Source organism: Protomyctophum parallelum (assembly GCF_964188405.1).
Source record: "Protomyctophum parallelum genome assembly, chromosome: 1".
Classification (NCBI taxonomy): domain Eukaryota; kingdom Metazoa; phylum Chordata; class Actinopteri; order Myctophiformes; family Myctophidae; genus Protomyctophum; species Protomyctophum parallelum.
The window spans coordinates 21,213,661-21,232,764 of NC_139697.1; the positions used below are offsets into that span (position 1 = coordinate 21,213,661).

The 19,104-nt window shown below is 43.5% G+C and overlaps 1 protein-coding gene across 2 annotated transcripts in view; it reads right to left on the reverse strand.

Annotated features, from left to right (window-relative positions):
* The window catches only part of ppp1r9a (protein phosphatase 1, regulatory subunit 9A), a 90,078-nt gene extending 73,093 nt beyond the window's left edge, over window positions 1-16,985 (reverse strand). For both annotated transcript variants that reach the window (XM_083787136.1, XM_083787135.1), the window contains exons 1-2: window positions 16,814-16,985; window positions 13,458-14,985 (exon numbers count right to left, since the gene is read on the reverse strand). In XM_083787136.1, the coding sequence (XP_083643262.1) occupies window positions 13,458-14,831 (1,374 nt within the window). In that variant the 5' untranslated portion in view covers window positions 14,832-14,985; window positions 16,814-16,985. The remainder of the gene's footprint in view (window positions 1-13,457; window positions 14,986-16,813) is intronic.
* Window positions 16,986-19,104: the final 2,119 nt, after the last annotated feature.

Below are 19,104 nucleotides of genomic sequence, written 5' to 3' on the forward strand. Positions count from 1 at the left end.
AGAGGTAGGAGACTCCGACCTAGGAGTGCACACCAATAGTGGGGAGGTGCTGACCGTGGGTGTAATGTAGTTTTATTTTTAAAAATAAAACTACAATTTATTTTTTGCAAAACAGACCATGTGGGTTTGAGGAAATGCTGCTGCTGCTGTGGTAGTATGTTATCTCACTGCACGTGGTATTGTTTTTGTATCCGTTGTCACGGCAACCTATGCTGCTGCTATCCAAAACTCCTTTCACTGCGTTATTACATAATAGGTACTAGGTAGTTAAACCACATGCGCACACACGCATACACGCGCACACACACACACACACACACACACACACACACACACACACACACACACACACACACACACACACATACACACACACACACACACACACGCATACACGCACACACACACACACTCACACACACACACACACGCATACACGCGCACACACACACACACACACACACACACACGCATACACGCGCACACACACACACACACACACACACACACACACACACACACACACACACACACACGCATACACGCGCGCACACACACACACACACACACACACGCATACACGTGCACACACACACGCATACACGCACACGCACACACGCACACACACACACACACACACAGAACTTAGTGTCTGGATGCTGAATAGAAGAGACGAGAAAGGTGCTGATGCTAGGGATAAGCTCTTGTTTTACAAAAAGACATCAAGCGAGACAGGAGAGACTGAGAGGGAAATAGTGAGAGAAGAAGATGGATAAGACAGCAGACTGACAAACATACAGAGCAGACAGAACTAGATTAGTCTTACAGAGAGACATGGCTGAGATGCAGTAATTCCGTCTCCAAATAATATAGCATAATTATGGAACTCCAATCTTCCCGGTCAAATCAAACTCGGCTTCTTCTACGCAATGGTAGAGTCTGTTCTCCTACACGGCAGGATTGGTTCTCATTGTGGCCACTTCACACACACGCATACATTTAGAGACGTACAAATATACACTTCTAAATAGCCAACAATAGCTTCCTTTATGTTGTGTCTTGGTCATTAATTATAAGTGGGAGGGTGCGATCAGAGATGTGGGAATAACATTGGCAATGCTGACAAGAACGTATTGTTAGTTAGTTACTGCACACAAACACACGTGGCTCTTTCATGTACGCCCACATGATATGGTAATCGTTGTCCTTGTTGTTGTTGTTGTTGTTGTATGTGATTAGCCTGCTACAATGACTTGGCAGTTTGAGACCATTTTTGATTATTTCTATTTATTTCAATCATTCAGGTATTTATGCAGGCCATTTAAATGCCCAGCATGTGCTGTGCATATGGAACACGAATACCACACAAATGTGAGGGAGTTGGTGTCTAGTTATGTAAAGAGACTAGATTCTCTTGACAAGGATATAATATGGCAAAAAACCCTAATCCACTCGCTCATTATCACTGTTTAAGTTTTAATTTCACTGTCATTCATATTCAGTTAAACTCTCCTCTAGACTTGTCTGCAAGTGAACTGGATTGATATGGCTATTTAAGTCTACAAAACAAGGACATAGTGAGTGCAGAAGCCAGGTCTGCCACATTAACACAATCACCAAGTCAGCCTACTATCACCTAAAAAGTAACATGTTAAACTTCTATGTCTCATATTACATCATATTCAAGTGCTTTTGGAGAGAAATGAAAGTCACTTTCAGTAGTAGAGCACTGTAGAGGGGAGCTGTGTGTGTCTGTGACTGTAGAGGGGAGCTGTGTGTGTCTGTGACTGTGCCCAGGTGATGATGGTCGTTGATGCTCATCAAGGAAGGCAATTATGTTTCTGCACTGTCAAAAGTAATGCTACTTCATTTGCAATGTAATAAAATAAAACATTTTTCTTTAAAATATATATATTTTTTAATATTGTGAAAAATCGTATCGTGAGTTGAGTGAGTCGTTACATGCCTAGCTCACACCAACTATAACATCCCACCCGTGTGACCTGAGCGCTATACAACTATAATTGTACTGTGATAGTTACTGTATGCAGTACAGTAACTATCACAGTACAATTATCTCTGTACCGTAAGGTGCTCTGTACTGTAGTGTACTGTACTATACTTTACTCTGGACTGTTCTATACTTTTTACATGTATCCTGTACTGTACTATGCATACTGTGCTGTACTATGCAGAGGTACTGTACTGCATTACTCGTACTGTACAGTACTGTACTCCTCGTACTGTATTGTATTACTCATACTACTTGTACTGTACTGTACTACTCTGCACAGTACTCCGTAATGTACTCTGCACTGTACTACTTACTCTGTACTGTACTATAGTTAGTTAGTTAGTTATAGTGCTCAGTGTGAAGCTCAACAGCTGTACTGTACTGTTCTGTACTGGAGTACTGTACTACTCTGTACTGTACTGTTATATTGTAATAGTTATAGTGCATAGTGTGAACTGTGAAGCTCAACAGGGTAGGTCAGCCAGCGGAATTGCAGCTGTTCTTACTCCAAACAGACATACACACGTGGCCAGTCATTGGAGCGGTGTGCACTGCTCAAAAATAATACAATGGTGAACCCTTAGACTGTGTGTCCAAGAAATCATTTCAAAATACTACTATTGGTCTAGAATAGTTTAGGATCCTGTGCGATATCAATCATGAACCATTCCAGACCTGTCAGGTCATCTGGGAAACTGCGAAAGGTCTGCTTTCTGTCCCTGAAACCAAATACAAGAAGCAGCATTTAGTTTAATCCACATATCTGGAAGAATCTCCCCAAAAAACGGCAGGTCTGCTACCATTATTACATTCTTATCTCTTTTAAAACTAAACTAAAACTAACTAACTTTAAAAAATAAAAACATTTGTTTGCCTATGCCTCTGATTTAATTACTTAGTGAATTTCTTTTTTCGTTATCTTCTGCACTGTAATTGAATTTGTTATGTTTACTTGTTTTGTTTTATGCCTCCTAAATGTGCGTTTCCTTCTGTGTAAAGCAATTGCCTTGTGGCTGAAATGTGCTATACAAATTGCCGTGCCTCAAAAAACTATTATTTATTTATTTTTTTGAACATTTATTTATGTTGAAACTGTAGCTGCCTACATTGATTACAGGTGTAAATGTCACAAATGTGCTCACTGCTGACAGCAGGTGCAGGATTCATGAATGTATAGAGTAGACAATATTTTAGGCAAAAAAACCAACAACTATACCAAATTTCCCACTCCACACAACCGGCTGCCGGACTACAGTGACAGCAGATAAGCGTGTACTATAGCTACTACCTATTGTACTGCAAGTCAGATAAAATAGTTCATCTTGGAAAGTATTGAATGAAGTCATATATAGTCAAATACTGTATATCTTGCTGCATCTTAGTGTACTCTTCATCAAAAGAAAGGTTTATTCCCAAAGTCATATGATGAAAAAATATATACTTTGAAAAGTAAACTAAATAACACACATCAACAAGGCACACCGATGATGTCATTGGATTCAGTATAGGGGACCTGTTTTGGGAGGCGTTGAATGATGACTGACGACATTGTTCACCGTGTGTGTGACTACTACCGACTGATCCCACAAAACCGCAGGGCCCGTCTCGCTTTTCCTGGATCATTAAAAATGCATCACCCCGGGAGGATCAGGTGTCACCAAAACAAGGAAAACAAAAACACCACAGCATTAATAATGGAGCGACCATGATACTGTACACTATACAGCGTGCACGCCGACATTATACACACTTGCGAGTTTGACGTTGCAATTTGGAGTAATGGTCCCTTTTCCAAGACAGGAGGGAAAAGGACAAATCCCTATAATTATATTCCCCTCACAGTGTGTACAGTATTACAACATTCTGCATCATGGTTGGAGTATAGCAGTGGTGCCCACACGTTTTTTTACTTGAGAGCTACTTTCGAAATGACCAGCTCAACAAGATCTATACAGTACACACCCCAAAAAAGTATTATCCCATTGCTGAAAATAGCAGCACTGGCCTCACATACTATAAGACGACACACTTGGAATGGGAAATAAGAGAGCGGAAAATGGAATTCGTAGTAATTTTTATGTGACTTTGTAATGCTATGTTTTATTGTATGCAAACTATTGAAAGCTAATGATTGCATTGTGTGTTTGAGCTCTTTTTGATGTCAATCAATCAAGTCACCTTAACCCATTTTGGCTTGTGTTTTAAATTATGTTGTAATTTAGCTATTGAAAAATAGCAGATCTACAAGCTCATAGCGCGCCACCGAGTGGCGCGCTACGAGCTTGTAGATCTGCTATTTTCTTTTAATCGTGAAAATATTTCTTTCAGAAAACCCCCTGGAGTATAGAGTCTCCACGCATCCTCCACTAGAATCATTTTTGTCCAGTACAAAGTTCTGGATTTCTGATGGTTCAGCCTCCATTGTACTGTAACGCTTCGCCATTAAACTCTCTCCCATCAAACCCTGTTCTGTCCCATTACGTCCAGACACAGCCTCCGGGCCCCATGGCGGCTTCACTGAGCACACAGAGAAGCAAAACAGTGAAGTGAGGGAAGGGTGGATAACAAGAGGGGGGAAGGAAGTTAGCAACAGACAGTGATGTTGCGCAGTGCCTAAATTAAGCATATCAATGTGCTGTGCTGTATGGTTTTAGTTTTAGATTTTTAGGTTGTATTTATTAGCACGTAAGATAACAGAAGAAAGATACATATACTGTAGCCTACATGTTAATATTGTGCAGGAGAAGTTAGAAGCCAAAATAAGGGCTTATCGAGAACTTCCCCTAAAGGTATATAGGGGAGTTACAGTGTCGCAATGTAGTCTTCAGTGTGACAATGTAGTTATCTTTGGAATATTGATTGGTTTGTTGTATAATATTTGTGATAAATGGGGTGCTGAATTTCAAAATACATTCTAAGTTGCAGAACTACAGTGTGGAAAAAGGCTAATCTGAGGCGTGTACCGTCCTAAAGTCGGCTCTTCGGTGCCACTGAAAATTTCCGTATGAGTATGAATCGGCCCAAATCCTCTCCATCTGAAACGTTTGGAAAGCGCCACCGTCAGTGGCTAGGGGCCATTTCGTTTAGCCTAACACAGTCAGCCGCAATGTTAGGCGACAGTCCCGATTAGTGTGATTTGAGTTGTATAGATGCTGAAGGTTGCTCCGTGTAGAGTCAGACCACAATCAATATCGAGGTTCTTGGATTCAAAGTATCACATAAGCATGATACTGTAAAGGCCTAATTCATACAACAATAAATAATAGATTATGTTGTATATTATTAGACTTATTTTTTGGCTCCTTTCTGTGACTCTGGAGTCGGGAGCTTGAAAAACTAATATTTGGCCATTCCATTATCATTCATGTTGTGTGTCCCTGCACTGATGATACTTCTAGTTATAGTAGCATATAGGCTTGCGCAAGGACAGAGAAGATATATCACTGTATAGTCACGACCTCAATGCCTGTGTTGTTTGCACTACTCTATTTTACAACTGCAATAATAAAAACATGAATCTGTCAGTTATATTTAACACTGGAAGCACAGACACCAAACGCAAATTCAAGACAGCCTTGAGAGCTGCCTCGTCTCCAGTCAAACAGTAGGCTACACTGTATGTTTCTTATCAATACTACACAGTACACGACAGTCAAAAGGTTAGTCAACTATTTGCAATGTTTTATTTGGGGCAACAAAAACTATCACCAAAGTGTGCCACGCGATTAACAATTATATCCCACAGGTCTGGTCCTATACTCAGCATTCCACCAATCTACCATTCTAATGCATACATGGGCAACTGGCCGGCCCGGGGGCCACATGCGGCCCCCACCTTCACTCAATGTGGCCCGCAGGTTAATATCGTAATACCGATATATTATTGATAGCTGATCTACAAGCTCAAAACGCATCGCAGTGCGACGCATTTTGAGCGTGTAGATCGGCTATTTTTGCTACGACAGAAATGTGTGGCCCTCTGGAGTGAGTGTGGAAATATAGTGCCCCTCTGGAGTACTGTGAATGTGGAAATATAGTGGCCCTCTGGAGTGAGTGTGGAAATATAGTGGCCCTCCGGAGTGAGTGTGGAAATATAGCGGCCCTCTGGAGTGAGTGTGAAAATATAGTGGCCCTCTGGAGTGAGTGTGGAAATATAGTGGCCCTCTGGAGTGAATGTGGAAATATAGTGGCCCTCTGGAGTGAGTGTGGAAATACAGTGGCCCTCTGGATTGAGTGTGGAAATACAGTGGCCCTCTGGAGTGAGTGTGGAACTATAGTGGCCCTCTGGAGTGAATGTGGAAATATAGTGGCCCACTAGTGGCCCTCTGGAGTGAGTGTGGAACTATAGTGGCCCTCTGGAGTGAGTGTGGAAATACAGTGGCCCTCTGGAGTGAGTGTGGAACTATAGTGGCCCTCTGGAGTGAGTGTGGAAATATAGTGGCCCTCTGGAGTGAGTGTGGAACTATAGTGGCCCTCTGGAGTGAGTGTGGAACTATAGTGGCCCTCTGGAGTGAGTGTGGAACTATAGTGGCCCTCTGGAGTGAGTGTGGAACTATAGTGGCCCTCTGGAGTGAGTGTGGAACTATAGTGGCCCTCTGGAGTGAGTGTGGAAATATAGTGGCCCTCTGGAGTGAGTGTGGAAATATAGTGGCCCTCTGGAGTGAGTGTGGAAATATAGTGGCCCTCTACATCATCAAAGTTGCCCACCCATGATGTAATGGATCAGACGGTATCCGTCGTATACACTGACAGACAGAAATTCAGTCTTCCACTCCACACACACACACACACACACACACACACACACACACACACACACACTATGCTTAATTCCATTAAGATAGTAAGATCGTAAATGTCTCGGTTGAGGAAAACACAATTTCTCTGAGGGAAGGAGGGGGGTGGGGGAGGAGAGATTAGAGGAGAGGGACACAGCTCACTGCATAGCGAGAGGCAATGTTTTTGAGTGGTGCAACCACACTCCATTGCGCAGGTGAGGAAACACCTCACCACTGGATGGCACTGCAGCATCCCACACGTGTACGCCAGGGAGGAGGGCTTGTGCAGGTAGGCCTACAGTACAGTACTAGTTCCAATACAGTACAGCCCCACTCACTTCAGACAGGTACGATTTGTATTATGTCATCAACATCTGAGAGGGGCGTTCCGCAACATGAGAAACTCAACACTATACAGGCAGTGCCAAAGCATTGCCACCATAAAAGAGTTTGAGATGGGGAAGATCTGATGTCTTTGGGATCTGCAAAGGCAGTACTAGTAACCCTATAGTAGTAACAACACTGCAGGCATGCCGCCAAGCGTGAGGCGCTGCAAAGGTTTTGGGGGTCGGATCACAAGATTGGTTGTCTATATAAAAGTCAGTTGTCATGAACTTTGGGAGCTTACATGAGCTGGGTTGAGATCAGAGCAAGACACTAAACCCCTTATCCCTAAACTTATTTGCCTTTTTTTTTAAACTATTTTGCTAAACATTTTTGAATAGTTAAAATGGCCAGTCTACAAGCTCACAACGTGTCAATGTAGATTGGCTAGTTGAACTATTCAAAAATGTTTTTTTAAATAGTAAAAAAAAAAAGAAGGCAAAGAATTTTAGGGATAAGGGGTTTAGCGGTGACGGAAATGGAGCCCTATAACTTTTAACTCCTATGTGAACACCAGAAGACCACTCAGGACAGAAGGAACATGGACGAGAGAGAGGATGAAATGTAGGCTAAATGAACATGGAAACGTGTTATGATTATCCTCTATAGGTCAATGCTTCCACACAGAGAGAGCTCTGCCTTAGCCTTAGGGTTAGCGAAACTCACTGGGCCACAGAACTGTCTATACCTCGGTGGAGTATATGCACTATGGCTGGCAGCATATACAGTATATTCTAGATAAAAAATAAATTATACCACTAGGTTATAGGGCTGGAAGTATTTTCCCCAATCAATTGATTTGTTGATTTCATTTTATTATGGGATTATGTTAGATGCTAAATGATATTAACCCATTTAGGCCTGATGTCGAAATTAAATTTAAAAAAACGTTCGCTCTGAAAGAATATATACCTAATTCAAAGATTTGTGCCGCATTTTTTACGATAAAAAAGAAATAGCAGACCTACAAGTTCATAGTGCGCCACTCGGTGGCGCGCTATGAGCTGCTTGTAGATCTACAAGCAGATCTACTTGTAGATCTTGTAGATCTGCTTGAAACACCAAAAGGGGTTCCCACCCAAAATGGGTTAAAATAAGTAATAAAATAAATACTTTTGGTAAATGCTCATCATCATCACATGCGCATCACCGGAAAACATCACATTCTAATGTTATGTGGTACTAAGACAAGGCATTCACAATTCATCATCTTCAGTTTCATCTTCAGCTTTTCAAGATATCAGGAAGCGTGTTTTACGTGGTGTGTCAAAATTGCTGACCATGTGCAAAATCTCCCCCAGTGGCTGTATTTAAAAAAATATATTAATGTTTCCGAGCCGGGATGTTGAAATGATCCATCCGCTTTAATCCATTCTGGGCAGGAACCCCTTTTGGTGTCAGCATTAAGTTATGCTTTAGCTATTGAAAAATAGCAGATCTACAAGCTCATAGCGCGCCACCGAGTGGCTTGTAGGTCTGCTATTTTTGCAAAATCATGAACATGTGGTGCAAAGCTTTGAATATATACTCTTTCAGAGCGAACGTTTTTAACTAAAATCTTCGCTTCCGGGAGGTGGTCCCTGAAACAACACATTTTCAGATGGGGGGGGTCAGCGGCCAATTTCATATATTTTTGGGGGTTCTTGACATGAAATATTGAGAACCACTGATATAGAAACATGAGGTTTTTCAGAAAGAAATACATTTTAAAAAATATTTATTTTTAAATGTCAAGGTCAGGCCTAAATGGATTAAAGGGCAGTAGAAATAGCACATGAAGTGGGTGGGAGGGTTGAGCTACACACAATACACATGACTTTTTTTCCCTCCCTCCTAAGCAATGTCTTCCTTGCCGTCTCCCCCCACGTGGGGTCAGAGCAGTCTCGTGCAGGGCTAGCGGGCCAGAGGGGGCCAAGGGCTGAGACTATAGCTTTGTCTCTGCTTTTAAAAAAAAGGAACAAAAGACAGAACCCTGTTTGTTCCTCGTGTGGCGGAGAGAGGAGGGGCTTCTGGTTTGAGTTCTGGTGGGATGCCAGGCTTCATGTGTTTGTGTGAGCGTAGTGTGTGTGTGTGTGTGTGTGTGTGTGTGTGTGTGTGTGTGTGTGTGTGTGTGTGTGTGTGTGTGTGTATGATATGATTAAAGAGCATAGATTCCTTTCAAAACAAAAGCCTAGAGCACTTCGTATTTATTTGATAATTATACGCCCACATAAAAATGAGGTGTGTTCCCTGCCTGTTTGACCTATAAACAGGAAGACGGGCTCTATGCTCTTTGCCATTTTATATTCATTGCATAATGACTTAATGAGACACCTGTGTAAAGAATTGTTGTGAAGGAAGGCCATTTTTCATATTGTCAAAACAAGGTCTTACTCCGTCGCCCTTGATTCTGGAGAGCACACAGTGGAGCAACAGTAATGAAGCCATATCACGTTTTAAACATAGCCAGATAATCTTGAGAATTAAAGATGGTCATAGCACAGAGGAGGACGATAATGATTGCTTCGTCATCATCCAATTCTAAGAATTACGATGAACCTGACGATAACACAAAAAGCAGCCTTTTAATTTGGAGAGCTTCTTGTCCTTACAATAGGCTAGAGTAGAGGGAAATGTGCTAAGTGCGTGTGCGCGCGTGTGTGTGTGTGTGTGTGTGTGTGTGTGTGTGTGTGTGTGTGTGTGTGTGTGTGTGTGTGTGCACGCTGTACAGACAATCTTGTATGAGAGAGATACAAAGACATACCAAAGTGGACTATGGACGCTACAGGAGAGAGGGAGACACTCACATGTGCATAATATTTCAGTGCATGAGTGTAAAGGCAGATTAGTCAACCAACGTCACATTTTCTCCTGGGGAATAACTAGGCTAATTGTTTTGCTGCACTATATTAGCATGATAATAGGATCGTCAACCTGTGCAATGTGTGCATTAGGCTAAAACACATGCATACACACATACACCTGACTTAAGGAACGCACAAGCACACACACACACACACACACACACACACACACACACACACACACACACACACACACACACACGAGATTCGAGATGTGTTTTCCAACCGACTTGCAGTCTGAATAATACACAGCAGCTTAGAGTACTGATGACATAATGATACTACAAATATGCTAAGCTTCTTAAGACTAAAATAAAGACTAGAAGAATATTTACTCAAAATATCCAATCCATTTGGCATTTTTATATTAAAGGTTTTATGACATTCATTTTCATTTATTTTTCTTTTTTCTTTTAGGTTTTATGACCTCAATTACACCCAAAAAACCTGAACTTTGAACATTCAGTGGATTTTCTGTGGTCTGAAGTTTTCTTTGGGGGTTGGAAGCCTTTTGAGCTACAATGAAAACAGGCAACACAGTGAAAACAGTGACATCTGCTGGCAAATCCCATTGACATATGGATTTGCAGGATCTTACATCACAATCTGCCAGCAAATCAGAGCACCTGTTTGAGCCAGAAAACCCCAGATCACAGAAAATCTACTGAATGTTAAAAGTTCATGTTTTTTGGGTGCAATTGAGATTAGAAAACCTAAAAGAAATAAGAACAATTCCAAAACCTTTTTTTTAATGTCACAATCCCTTTAACTTAGTATACTGTCTTGTAATAACCAGTAAGACGCCCTGAGGGCGAGAAGCTACCTCAACGGCAGACGTCAGACTGCTGGGCGAGCACTGGCGCTTTGGCATGATGGGTCAGATCAACATATGGAATTAATTCTGTGCTGGTCATATATGGAGCGTATCTCGAGTGTATAGGGTTTGATGAGGTCAGATCAATATATGAAATGTCAGAACAGGTGGGGAATGGATCAACTTATGGAATGTCAGAACAGGTCAGCTCCAATATGGAAATCTAAGGGTTTGATGTTTGAGGTCAGTTGTAGAGTTGCTGGCCGGCTCCATATATGCAGATCTAGATGATGACCCAGTCTTCTCCATGTATGGGTATCCAGAGTTAGATGAGGTCAGTGTTGTGATCTTCACATATGGAGATGGCCATAAATGGTGGCGTGACGACGTGTCACGAGGCATGATGTCACGAGGTGTGACCATATTATGGAGGAGTGATGTAAAGAGGCGTGACCATATATGGAGGTGTGGGGTGACTAACTGACGGACCGACAGACAGACGGGAGATGCAGGTTTTCATAATAAAAAAATAAAATAAAAATCTTTTCACCATGATCATTATTAAGATCATGGTGAATTTATGCGTTAGGACAAATTACCCAATTTGCTCGTCCACATAATGACGTAAATTCTCCTGTTTGCGTTGCCACAAAAAGCCGATTTGTTCAGACATATATGATGTAAATTCTGCTTTCATTGTCAATGGCAAATGTGACACAAGTTAAAATGTGACCTATGGTTGCAATAAGACAATATTATTCCCAAGACAGTCACATTTCTGTGCACAATTCAATACGCTAAGAAGGACTGACTTGTTACAAGATACGTGTCCCGTGAGAATTGAGTGGGCATCATGGCTATTTCATGAATGAGAATCCTCATCGTGTTGTAATCCTCACATCTCCGTCCTCTACAGATGCCTTCAAATGACATGACACATGATGCATAAAGATCCATAACCACAGGAGGTTTTCCGCCATTTTATCCTAATATACAGTACACCCAGTGATGTAAATAGGTTTTCAATGTAATGAGTCCCGGGATGCAGGGATGGTCTTTTAGGAGTCCCAGGGACATTTTATGAGTCCCACTTCAACGACTTTATTGGGAGTCATATTTTACCGTTTTTACAAATTGCACATTATAATGTGGTTATATTGATGTCGAAAACAGGAGAAGAAATTATTATTATAACTAAAGCTAGCAAAATAAACTAGCATAAAACAGTACAGTAGTACAGTAGTGCATCCTGTGGATGCAGAGGTCGTTGTTTTATTGCGTCCCTTAACTATAAACTGCGTTTTGGGATGCAAAATTCACCATATTTTAATCTCTGCATTATGCCATGTGATGGAGTAAGGCTTTCCCTCAACAACAGAAAACGGCCACTTTCATATAATAGGGTTCCACTGCCAAAAGCCATGTCGTTCTACGGACACTGCACCGATACACCGGATTCACTGACCTTCAAAGAATACTGTAATGTTACCAATACACGTTGTAGCTATCAAAACATCCTTGCTCTCAAATACTTTGACGATATGAAAGACAGAGAGGTGAATGAGCAGAGAAGGTACTGGTGGAAATTCTGGAAAACAATCAAGGTATCTCTCTGGTGGCGTGAAAACTGTGTGGGCGGCGCGCACAACGAGTGTGACTAACACATGCACAGATGTTCTCCTCAAGCACATGCAGTCAGTTACCCAGAGGGAATTTATCTGACCTTTAAGCTCTACATCGCAAAATAGACAGAGAAGCTGTTTTATATAAAAAGGATTGCGATGGAATCTACTGTGTAGATTATCATCAAGAGATCTTCATTGTGTTTATAAATGTATGAATAGCCTAGTAAAACTCTGTGTGGGGGTTCCCGGGGGGGGAAGTTCCAGACCCCCAGGAACGTGCCCAGGGGGGCGGGCCAGTTCCGTCGAGACGCCCCGCGTCCGAAGCGGTTGAGAAATGACAGAGTTACCGACGTGTGGTGGTCCCTATACTGTACTGTACTGTACTGGCACACCCGAAGGCATCATATATACAGTTAATACGTGCGTGTGTGTTTGTGTGTGCGTTAGGTTGCGCACAGGTGGTGAAAAACAACCATGCTGTTTTCGTGCTCATACCCAGACACCCACCCAGCCAGCCACCCACACACATACAGTAGCTCTGTAAGGGAGTGGTTAATGTTTCACAATGTCCCTGAGAAATAGTAAAGTTGATTTAATTTACCACAGTATGATCACATTAAACAGCTAATTTTAACAATCAGTTCAACAGTGTCAGTGACTGGTGGTACATGAAAAAGACACAAAAGCTAATTTGTGGCTCCAGCCTGCTTGTAGTTAGAGCAGCAGGCCTTTATGTTGGTGTGCTGACATAGTGTGTGTGTGTGTGTGTGTGTGTGTGTGTGTGTGTGTGTGTGTGTGTGTGTGTGTGTGTACACTGTTACTGTTTAGCCTCCTACATTGGTTAGTAAATTACTAAACTTATACAGGCACTGTCGCTCACCATAAATAGCTGATCTACAAGCTCACAACCCATTCCTGCACCATATGTTGTGTAGCTTGTAGATCTGCTATTTTCGGTGCATGACACTTCAAGTGTCAAGTACATGAATCCAGACTTACCGTCATGGGCGAAGTGCTGAAGTGAATCCTCCTCTTTGAAGGGATCTCCTCTGGGTTTTCCTCCGGAAGGCCAGGAATCTCTGTGAGTTCTGAGCCCGGATCATAGACAACATCCTCGTCGTCGCCATAGAGGTCATCCTCTGGATCCGTGCAGCTTTCTCCCCAGCCCTGGTAACACGCGTCCCCGTCTGCATTAAAAATCACCCGCTCGTTCCCCGCGTAATCCTCATCCCGTTCTTCTGCCTGGTCTTTGGCGGTGTTAGAAGGCTTCTCTTCCTCCTGGCTTTCCCCAGCGGGCGTGGCAGGAGTCGGTAGGGGCTCAGGCGTGGTGTCGTCGGACACTTTATCTCTGATAACAGCCTCGTCCGTACGTGCTTTTGACGCGCCGGACACCACTACGTCCTCAAATGAGTTTCTCATTCCCGAGAGTTTCACCTCGTCTTCTTCGTCGTCGTCTTCACAGGATCCATTCACCTGGCCCCCGTTGGTGGTAGCACGGGGGAAATGCCCCCTGCCTACATCGGTCTGGTCCGTTTTCGCCTGGGCTTTATCCTCAGAGAGCTCAGTCGTCTCCACCAGAGGACTGGGGCTCAGGAGGTCCTCGGAAGACGAGGACACGGGGAGCTTGCAGCCCGTCCGGTTCGGGTAGGAGCCGCGAACCGGGGACTGGCGAGAGTCGTCCTCGCTCAGGTCCCTGTGAAATCCGTCCGGTGAGTAAAGCGCCCGCCTGCTGACCCCCTTGTAGAGCGCCCCCGCGTTCTGGTGGTCCGCGTGTTCAAACACGGCACTGAGCTGACTGACGGTGGGCGAGGACGCTTCCGTTCGGGAGCAAAGAGAGTCTAAGGAGTCCGTGCTGCCGCGGTTGGACCTCGCACCTCGCCAGTCGTCCAAGTGCTCGTGGGACCCTCGTTTGTCTCGTCCATAGGGGTAGACCGGCGATTGTGACTGGTCACGTGACTGCTGTTCAAACAGTCTCCTGGTTTCGGAAAACTTTACTCCGACGGCTCCGACTCGGTCGGCCGACGCAGAATGCTGGAGCTTGATCACCGATCCGTCCGCCTTGTTGATGAAGTTGGTCGGCTTGACCATTTTCTGCGGCGAGGTTTCTTCCTGAGCCTTGGTCTTCCCCGGCACCTTCTCCGTCTCCATTTGCATGAACATGTCTTTGATGCGACTGACGTGGGCGCCGTACTGGCGCCCTCTCGGCTGTTTAACCCGCTCCGGCTTGGAGTCGCCGCCGTGACCGCCATCGATCCGAGGTTGGTCGAAGGCCTTCTTGAGGGCTTGGAACTCAGCCCGGTAGGCATTTCGATGGGGGGAGGCACTCCGGAGGGTCGTCCTCTCCCCGGAGTTCTCCGTCTTCAACATGGGCATGGCGTCTCTGGAGTCTGAGGGGATCTCAGCATAGCCCTGGCTTCATTACAGCTCGCGTGTGCAAGCGATGTCTCGTTTGACCTACTGTACAGCACAGCAGCAGCGTCTAATCTGAGCACAGCTTTGTTATACTTCCTTTCTGGTCCATTCACACCTGTGAGGAGCAGAAACAAAGATATCAGACAGACATACAACATAACAGTAGCTACCAAAACAAACTCAGAAATCACAGGCTGAAAGTGCCACTAATATAGCCACTATAGCCCAGCGTGACAGTTACAGAGCTTGCAGAAAGATACTTTTTCACATTCAATCTACAACACACACTAGCACTGAGATTTGAAGGGCAAATCGCAGCCTGGTGTTTCACGTATACTGTAAGCTCCTATATGAAAAAGCAAGCACTATAAAAGCCAATTGGACTCTGAAAGCACTCTGGTGATGATGGGGCGTCCATTCATCATTAGTGGGCCGTTGTTTACCAACTACAATCAATACATCAATGATATGCCGAGCTGCCGACAACATGCATGTTGTGCTTTACACAGTGGGGAGCTACACTGTGTATTTGGGCTATAGCATACCAGTGAGTAAATATACTGTATACTTGATTGATTGATTGATTGATTGATTGATTGATTGATTGATTGATTGGTGAGGCATCCTGAGCTTAAGCAAACCTTATCCCGTATTTACGAATATGACAATGTCTTAATGGCACTTATGAAATGTGCACTTTTCAGTTGAATAATAACATTGGCGATCGACTGAGTATTCAGTCTCTTCCTCTTCTGTGCGTGCGTGCGTTGACCCTTCACCACCAATAAGCACCAACACCCCTGCCCACAGCGCTCTGCACCACGACTGAGATTTTAGTAAGACCCAAGCATCACCATTCACCAGGCTCACAAACAAGCCAGCTGTAGTCTACTATTGCACAGACGGAATGCTGTTGAACACTGCAGAGATCTGTGTTGACATCACGAAAACACACACACACACACACACAGTCACACACTTCGTGAATTGTGAAATGAGTTGCAGACAGTTGCAGACAGTCAGAGCCTTTGGTCAATATATATCGCGACGTCAATTTTAAACTCTGGAAGGCTGAATGGATAGGCCTGTGCTATAGTGTGCGGTCCATATAGCATTATGAAAGGACTTCTAGCCTGTACACATTTTAGTAGGTCATTTTATAGTCTGTCTACTGTACATTAAATCTCAATAGGCAAAGTAGGCTCTACAGTAACAGTATGCATGCAGAGTATTAAATACGATTAAAGCATCTGGGTTAAAGCAGCGGTACGTCAGTTCGTTAAACCTAGGCTATATTCTCTCAATGCATATCAGGCATCAGCAATCGTTAAACCTACCACACGTCCTCCTCTCCTAGCTTAACTCATGATGATCTCCTGGGCTGGAGTCAGACACTCTCACTGGGTGGGTACATACAGTAGGCTTACAGTACAGGACCTAGATTCTGTTTTCGTGCAAAAACTGCAAATGCTATTGAGAACGGCCTGGCGGGCCTGTGCCCGGTGTCATTTTCGAGAGCACAAGGAGGATTAAACTAGTGTTATAAACTAAACCGTGATGTTGTGTGTGTGTGTGTGTGTGTGTGTGTGTGTGTGTGTGTGTGTGTGTGTGTGTGTGTGTGTGTGTGTGTGTGTGTGTTCGATATGGAGCTCCAGCGGACAAACAGACCCCCCATATACCCTGTCGCCGCACATCCATATGAACGCACACACCGCAGAAAGAAACATGACAGCTCCATTTTCCCCCGCATGTGAAACAGCGCACAACAAAATATAGTTGTGTCTCTTTACGTTTTTGAACGGCAAATAAATGCTCAGCGTTTCCTGATATTTAAGGGGGAGAAAAAAAACAAAAAAAAGCAGAAGTTCCGTGTAACCGTACAGCCTACATGGCAACAATGTTGCAACTGCTGTGTCTGTCTACAAAACAAAAGAGTCACTTACATTCATTGCTTCGCCTTCGTTTGACGAATGGCAGGAACGGAACGATATCCCGGGCGATAAACTCGTGAGAAATAAGCGCATTCGTTGTGTAAATCCACTCGAATATATATATATATATAACATCCCACACAGAGAGTGGTATCCAGGGCAGACATACAAGCCGGGTGTCTACAACGCCATTGCAGGGCAGGCAGTGCTGTGCTGTGTGATGCTGCCAGTGCCAGCCAACCTGCACAATGGGGGTGTCGCTAGACTCTGCTTCGGACGCCCGTATGACGGTCTGATTCCCTATGTGACAAGGAGGACACACACACACAAACACACACACACACACACACACACACACACACACACACACACACACACACACACACGACGTGACGCGTTGCTCAGTACAGTTGACCGAGTGTATAGGAAAGCATAGGCTACTATTTTTGTTATAGTACGACAGGTGTTTTTAATTTAAACCTTAATTATATTTTCTCTGCAATGGTTTCGCCCAATGGTCTGCTTGGCGGGGGTTCCATCAGCAGCTATAGTCTACTGTAGGTTAACTATAACTGCAGTCTGTCTGGCATAAATACCAAATCACATAGTGGTGGAAAAGTAAGTAGGCCTACTCAAAAGTATCAATAATCCTTTGTTACAACAAGTAAAAGTCCGAAATTCAAAATGTAGGCCTACTTGAGTAAAAGCACAAACGTATCGGCATCAAAATGTACTTAAAGTGCAGAATGTCCCATTTCAAAGTTCAAAATGTGTACAAAATCTTTTGAAAATAGCAGATCTACAAGCTCACAATTGTATCTGCTATTTTCAAATGGCCAATTAAGGGTCGAAGTGGTTAATGTATGTCATCCAATTAAAATTTAAATATCTAGTAAAACTAAAGTTTTCAAATTATTGCAGTGGAGTAAAAGTAAAAAATGTGGCTCTGAGATGTAGTGGAGTAGAAGTAAAAGTATTGGAAATTGGAAATACTCAAGTAAAGTACAAATACCTCAGAATTGTACTTAAATACAGTATAGGCCTACTTAGGCTAAGTAAACTATGCATACCACCACTGCCAACACACAATAACTTCACTATGGGTCTGTTATTGTGTTGTGTGTGGTCTATAAAAAAATGATGAAGCGCGCTGTGTGGTGAGAAAACATCAATGGGGACTGTACTGTTTAATTGACTGTGCTGGACTGGTTGACCCACACAACTCTCTCACACACACGCACGCATGCACACACACACGCACACACACACACACACACACACACACACACACACACACACACACCACATGGCCTATATATGGGATGTTCTAGCAGCACATAATTAAATGAAGGTGTGGTCAATGTGGCACAACATGCTTTAATGTATGCGCACCAATCAAGAAATTCTGTTTTTCCATGGACTGTTAGAGAATCAAAGGTTTATCTGGGTTGAAACTGTGACTTGGCCCTGGCAGCAAGCAGCAGCTACAGTCTGCTGTGCTTGTAGGACTACATCACAAAGAGGGCATTGTTTTCCTGACTAGAGTTCTGAATTTGTTTAGTTTTTCATTATGCCTCACCCCGTGTCCAGAATAGATATAGTCATATGAGTTATAATTATATCTATACCAATCCTACCTATTATGTAACTGTTTTTAATATTTCAACAGTCGACCTCTTCAACAGAAGTGGACCCGCATCCGTGTTTTTATAAGGAAGTTGATTTGAGAACTCATTATTTTTAGCAATGGCGTGGAGGACAATGAGTTCTTGCTCAAATAGAATGAAGACCAATTTTAACTTCATTACAGTGCAGGCCCGGCACCACGGGGGTGCCAGAGGGGGCCTGGCTATACCTGCAGTTGCAAATTCTGCACCCTCAGTTTAAGTTTCATGTACAGATTGTTTTACTATATAAAAATGATGTGTGCCCCCTCACCATTTTCAACTGCACCCCATTCACCCTGGAGCTGAGCCTTATTAGTGTCACTCCCTCGCCCAGAAAAATGTGTGTATACTTGAAAGAATTAGACCTGGGCTTTTGGGGGAAAGAAAACTGTAGGCCTACAAAAGCTTTGGGGAGAACTGGGCACTATTTTCAACCAGAATTGGGCACTCTTTTTGGGGAGAACTGGGCAGCATGTGGGAGAGAACTGCAGGGTATACATCCCCCAGTTTACATTTTAAAACCCACTTCTACACCAGGGGGGCAGTCAGCCAGATATTTCGTGAAGCCTCATTTGAAATCGGTAGTTCATATAATGGCCTGTTGTGGCGCTGGACTGGACCCAAAAAGCCCCATAG